Raw genomic sequence first — 6,726 nt, 5'->3', positions numbered from 1 at the left:
CCGGTTCGTCCTTTGCATTCTGGAGTTCACCCTGACTAGGAACGTATTCCTATTCAACAACAAGCTTTACCACCAGCTCAGGGGCACTACGATGGGGAGCCCTTGTCCCCCAGCGTATGCTAATCTGTTCCTGGGCTGGTGGGAAGCTACGTCAGTCTTTGTTGAAGAAGGCGTCGGACCTATGGACTCGATTGGGCTGTGGGTACAGTACATTGATGATATTTAAATAATCTGGAATGGAACTAAGCTGGCCTTCGAGACTTTTGTTAGGAGGCTTAATAACAATCGGATAGGTCTGCGGTTCACCTGCGAGTCAGATCTGGTGTCTATAGCCTTCCTTGATGTTTGCATCTCTAAAAATGAGGAGGGGTGAATTAGACTCCTCAGTATATAGGAAACCCAATTCGACCAACTCTCTTCTGAGATGGGAGAGTGGACACCCACTCTAACTCAGAAGAGGTATTCCTAAAGGGCAATACCTGGGTCTCAGAAGGAATTGTTCCACTAAAAAGCAATTTATTTCTCAGGCTGCAGACTTGCGACAAAGGTTTAGAAAGTGGGGCTATCCTGACAAAGTCCTTAGAATGGCATTCAGATCAGTGGTAAAGAGTACATTTGGAAGACGATTCAGGAATTTCGGAGGCAGGTGGGTGAGCACTTAAATGACATCACTAATAAGGTTACTTTTACACTGGCGTTTCTGGGTCCGCTTCTGATATCCGCTTCAGGGCTCTCACAAGCGGCCAAAAGCGGATCAGTTCAGCCACAATGCATTCTGAATGGATAAGGATCCGTTAAGAATGCATCAATTTGGCTGCGTTTGGTCTCCGTTGCTCCTGTATTCCGCTTTTGAGGCGGAGACTAAAACGCAGCTTGCAGCGTTTTGGTGTCCGCCTGACGATGCAGAGCCAAACGGATCCGTCCTGACTTACAATGTAAGTCAACGGGGACGGATCAATTTTAACTGACACATTATGGTGCAATTGAAAACGGATCCGTCCCCCTTTGACTTTCAATGTAAGTCAAGACGTATCCGTTTTGACTTAAACTTTTATTTATTTTTATGAATAATGCAAACTGATCTGTTATGAACGGATACAAGCGTTTGCATTATCGGTGCGGATCCGTCTGTGTAGATGCAAGACGGATCCGCACCGAACGCAGGTGTGAAAGTAGCCTAACAAGGACACACCAGTTGCCAAATATGTCCATAATCTACACAATGGTAGAGCTCGAATTACTTTTATGGGCATTGATAGGATTAACCCACCCGTGAGAGGAGGCGACTGGGACAGGAACATTCTGCAGAGGGAAGTTCGCTGGATCTACTAACTAAAAACTGTGGCCCCACTTGGACTGAATGAGCAGCTGAATTTCAGCTGCTAGATGTAGTCCATTTCCCTCTTGTCCTTATACATTCCTCTCTCTGTTTTTTCTGTCACCACTCTCCTCCTGTCCATATCCCCCAATTATATTCCCCCCTCTTGTAGCTGGCTACTGTATTAGCACACCAGTCAGTCAATACCTTTTTCTCTCTTTTCTATTTACTGAAATCGTCCTCCAACCTTTTGTTTTGCTTCAATTTTCTCGGTGTCCCTGTCAACAAGCCCTTTTGCTTTAAGTTCAGGTGTACCTAGGTTTGGTTTATACTTACTGCCCCTCGCAGCTATACTGGCACTACCTATCTGGAGCGTCATCGTTGCTAGGCATTGTGTGCTCTGGCCCTCTGAGTATGGCTTCCGGTCCATGAGACCCGACACCAGATTTTGCGGGAATTGGCGCTACGTCCTAGTGGCGTTGCGTCTGTTCCAGTTTCTGCCGACGTTGCGGTCATGTGACCAGCATAGGAAGACCTTAGGGCATTCGGCGCATGACGCGGCCTTTAAAAACCAGCGTCAAACCACTATACCTGGCACCATTAGACAAGACTTCCCACACGGACTGTGGGTTCTTCTTTTGTGTGGCATCAGCACATTGGTAGTTCCGTACCCCATGGCATTCTCCTTGGTCCAATGACCATTAGGTAGGCCTCTTTGTGAATTATAATTTTTGCCCTGGTTGTTTTCTTCCCTCTGTTCCTTGATGTTCTCCTAAGACCACATTATTTTTATTTTTAGGAATTGTTGTCCATTCTTATCAAGCCCTGGGAATAATTCTTCTGATGAGTATTGTATGAAACGTGGCACGTCAGGAACTATCCTATAGGATTTATCAGGGATTCTGTCTGGACTAGGGACAGGTATCCGGACAGGGTCGCCCCTTTCGGGGCGGGTGCTCTATGTAGGTAGATAGGGTTACCCAGCCCCCTTCCTGTGATTTAGGGGTTTCTAGGGATAGTTGTTCCTGTCCTATCTGCACTGAGCGTCTTGCACAGTCACTTATAGTCCTCCATGACCCGGTCTGACTAGAAAACTATGTTTCAGGGTTTCTTGAGGGATACCTGATTGTCCTCAACCGCACCCCTTCAAACTTGTAAGACTGTTCCTTTTTTATTACGTATCTTGCTTGCCTGTATATGCTATAGGACTTCAGGTGCCCTACAGTTCCAATATCGGATTTTAATACTTGCCGTTTATGTGTTTTGTCTTTTTTGATGGCTTGTATTAGCCAGATATTTTATTGTATTCATTAAAAGTTAGATTTATCTTCCTTTTTGCCCCCGTTTGGGCTTTTGATTTATAGCATTAGGTGGTACCTACAGCCCAATTAGGTTGCACAGGGAGTCCTGGTACTCCAGGATGGCACATCCATATGTGCAGTCATAAGAAAGTTTGCTGGGTCCCCCAGCAGTCTCAAGAGCAGGAGCTCACCCAGGACAAGAGCTGTTACAGGCAGAGAGCTGGCCAGGGCCGCAGAAGAATATCAACCCAGCATCAGTACAGTATCTGCTCCTTTGTCTATGGAGGAGTACCGCCAGTAGTGACCTCCAGTAGGCTAATGTCTGCATGTTTTCCTGATCAAACTGTCAGAAACAGACTCTGTGAGAGTGGCAGGTAGCCCGATGTCTTGTAGTGGGACCTATTGGCATTCACCAGAATTGGCAGGTTTGCCACTGGCACCTTATTTTTCTATTTATGAGTGCAAGTTCACCCTGAGCATGTTACATACATGAAAGAGTCTAGAGATGTCATGGTAAACATTATTCTGCCTGCAATATTATCCAGCATGACCAATTTGGCGGTGGGTCAATAATGGTCTGAAAAGTCACATCCTTGGAGGGTCGCACAAACCACCATATGACAGCCAATGGTACCATGATCAAATTCTCAGAGACACTGTTAGACCTTAAATGGGTGGGCTCTGGGTTCCTCCTAGTACAGAACAATGACTAACCTCATACGGCCAGATTATGTAGGTATGATGATGAAGGCAATAATGCTGTAGAGTGGCCCTCATTTTCCCCAGACCTGAATCCAACTGATAACCTCTGGAACATTATATAGCAGTGCATCTGATGCTGCCATGTAGCTCCATAGACTGTCCAGGAGCTCAATGATTCCTTGATCCAGGTCTGAGAGTAATGGGCGGACTGGCCATATACCCTACAGTGAAATTTCCAGGAGAATCAGGTACTTATGCACCTGGCCAGCAGCCGCCCTATTGAATTCAACTGTGTCACCATTCTCAGTATGGAGATAGGGCAGTGTTTTATGCTGCACTGTGGTATTTGGTTTTGTTGGGACAGTATTTTGTGAAACACTACAGTATTGTTGGCCCGCCTACTTCTTTTGACACTGCCTACTTGTGGCTTGTGTTTCCTCGCCTTCTGTCAACTTGGACTCGCCTACACCAGGGATATTTTACATTATGAGTGGCAGTGATGAAATTCACGCAAATTGGAGCCACTTGTGATCTGAATATTTATTTATTTATTTTTTTAGGCTATTTGGAATACAGACCTCATGTAATAGTTGTTTTCAATAAATTATACAATTTATATCAGTAAATATCTAAAAAATATAAAATAATCAGCCCTATAGACTGAAATATTTTTAAAAATTAAAATAGGTGAATATGGCAATTCCCCCCCCCCCCATTTTTTTTTATGTATTAAAACTACAGTATATAAACTCAGTATCGTAATCACCAACAGAATAAACTGAACATGTAATTTGAATGGCTTAGTGAACACCATAAAAAAAGGAAACCCATAAAACAATGTCGGTTTGCATTTTTCCCCCAATTCTACCCCCATTTATACTTCCCACTACATCATATGGAATATTAAATGGTGCTATTATACAGTACAATAAAAATTATGTAAAAATAATGTAAACGTTATGGTTCTTAGAAGGATGGGAATAAAAAAAAATCAAATAAGAAAAAACTGAAAATGGCTGTGCTTGGAAGGGGTTACAATTAATATAGGATCTCCAATTTAAGTTAAATGGAGGTGGGCGTCTGTGGCAGCAAAACATGAAACTAGTAACTTTATTGCTCCCCGATATTGGCAATCATTCAAGAATCCAACATTCAATAGCAGTAGGTTGAATTCTGAGCAACAACTGAACGGACAATCAACCAGCGAATACCTGATACAGCCCATAGACAGGTGCGGTGGAGTTTCTGGAAGAATGCAGCCATGCTTTCCCAGTCCTTCTCTTACACTTGCCCATATTCCTTGTACATTTTAATTACCTATAGGCCGGTCTAAATCAGGGCTGCAAGGTTCAGGTCACTTTTACTTAAGATAAGAAAATGATCATGTAATAATTTATTGTAAAAGAAATGTACACATTGTCCACGTGCTTTCTGAACAGGACCAATAAAATTTATTAAAACAATATATTTACATAGATATATACAAATTTATGTAAATATTAAAATAGAACATTTACAATTTTAGAGCTTTCATTCAAAGGTTTTTGTGTTTTTTTTTTTCTTTAAAAATAGGCTCATCTGAGTCTGACGTCTAACAAGTAAATTTTTTTTTGTAGATTTTTTTTCGATTTGAACAAAAAAATAATCTGCGTATGATAAAGGTTATCGGCAGCTAGCTAGCCAAGTATTAAATGGTATTGGATGTGTTGAAGTGAGTGGTGCATGCAATACCTCTTCTCCATAAACCTTTCCAAGGCTATGAACATGCCTTACTGAAACACGTACAACTACAATACGTTACACGGAAAAACAAAACCTAAAGACGACAACTTTGGTCCATTAAAACATCAGACGCAACGCAAGTTTCCACATAAAATATCTATCTTTGTACAGCGCGGGATTATTAATTACAATACTATATACAAATGCACAGAAATATATACACATATAAAATAAGTTATTTAAAATAAGACAATTTTACATTTGTTTGAATTTCACACATTATCTTCCTAAGATGCGATCAGTTCAGAGCTTTTCATGTGTTTCACTGCATTACACTTCTTCATATCATATCCTGGGCATTAGATGGAACATTAACCCTTGCTGCTGTCGGAACGGGGTGTTCCTGCATTGCACGTTTATTAAGATCCCTATGGCACTCGTTGGAAAAGCTCTCCAGTGATCTGTAATGCATTGGTGTGCAAAAGACAGGTACCAAAACGTGGCTAGCCCTCTAAGCGAATGTCACCTCAAGCTTCTGGCTACACTCCTGAAGCAACTTCCTGAGCCATTTGCTTCCGTTTTGCTGCCGACAGTGAAATTACTGTAGTAAAATGCAATTTTTTTCCTATGATTAAATATATTTATATAAAATAACTTCTATATGCACATCCTAATCCACGTGTTCCTGAAAAACCCAGAGTACGGTGTGCGCTTGGATGTCTTCAAGACATTCCCTCTTAAGAAACAGTGCAAGTATTCCTCACAGAGGCTGTGCCCTCCCCATAGTTACCAAACGGTTTGTCTGCAGCGCAGCATGCAGAAGTGCAGTCTACGGAGAAAGTATGACAACATCATATAGGAGTCAGTTCAAAGTCATCGTTGACCTCCACAAGTGGAACGTAGAATTCCTGAATCTCATAAATGCTGACAGATTTGTATGTGGCTGGATCCAGTTCTTGTAGTTTGAGCTGCCACTCTAACCTCTGAACTGCGTTGAGCGCCGCCGCTTCATGCTGCTGCCTCATCAGTAAACATGTCTGCAGACAAAACACATGGGAACACAGTTAGTTGATCTTACTCATTTTTTGTCAAAGCAAAAAAAAACAAAAAACTTGTGACATTTTGGATATACTTTTTGGAGAAGTATCGAGAGTATCAGAAAAAGCTAAAAAGACGCACACGTGGCAAAATCTGCAACTTTTCTATGCCAGAAAAATAGTGCAGAGATATGGTACAGAGCACATGAAAAAACAAAAATAACATCCCAAAATGTATAAACCTGTTTCTTCTGTCTTCAGAAATATCCCCATTGTGGCCCTAAATATTATGTCTTGACACCCAGCAAAGCACCAATATAAAGGAGCACCCAGTGGCTTTAAAAACACAAATTTTGCTTGAAAATGTTGTACACTTGTAAATACCCTCTAGAAATGACCCCATTTTGAAAACTAGACCCCTTAAGGTATTCATCTAGGGGTGCAGTGAGTATTTTGAAATCACAGGTTTTTGAAGAAATACATACTAAGCAGGTAAAAAAATAAAAAAATAATTTTTTTTTTTTTTACATGTGTCATTTTAAAAACAGTTTTTTTACACAGGGCACATGAAAACGAAGAAAACCCCTAAATGTATCACTCTGTTTCTCCTGTCTTCAGAAACATCCCCATTATGCCCCGACACACA

The 6,726-nt window shown here is 41.5% G+C and overlaps 1 protein-coding gene across 4 annotated transcripts in view; it reads right to left on the bottom strand.

Moving 5' to 3' along the window:
* Positions 1 to 4,746: 4,746 nt before the first annotated feature.
* ANKRD12 (ankyrin repeat domain 12) overlaps positions 4,747 to 6,726 on the bottom strand; it is a 111,759-nt gene continuing 109,779 nt past the window's right edge. For all 4 annotated transcript variants that reach the window (XM_044295818.1, XM_044295820.1, XM_044295817.1 and 1 more), the window contains one exon: positions 4,747 to 6,080. In XM_044295818.1, coding sequence (XP_044151753.1) covers positions 5,895 to 6,080 — 186 coding nt within the window. In that variant the 3' untranslated portion in view covers positions 4,747 to 5,894. The remainder of the gene's footprint in view (positions 6,081 to 6,726) is intronic.

The sequence above is a fragment of the Bufo gargarizans genome, chromosome 5 (genome assembly GCF_014858855.1).
Source record: "Bufo gargarizans isolate SCDJY-AF-19 chromosome 5, ASM1485885v1, whole genome shotgun sequence".
Classification (NCBI taxonomy): Eukaryota; Metazoa; Chordata; class Amphibia; order Anura; family Bufonidae; genus Bufo; species Bufo gargarizans.
This window is presented reverse-complemented; position numbering and strand designations above follow the sequence as displayed.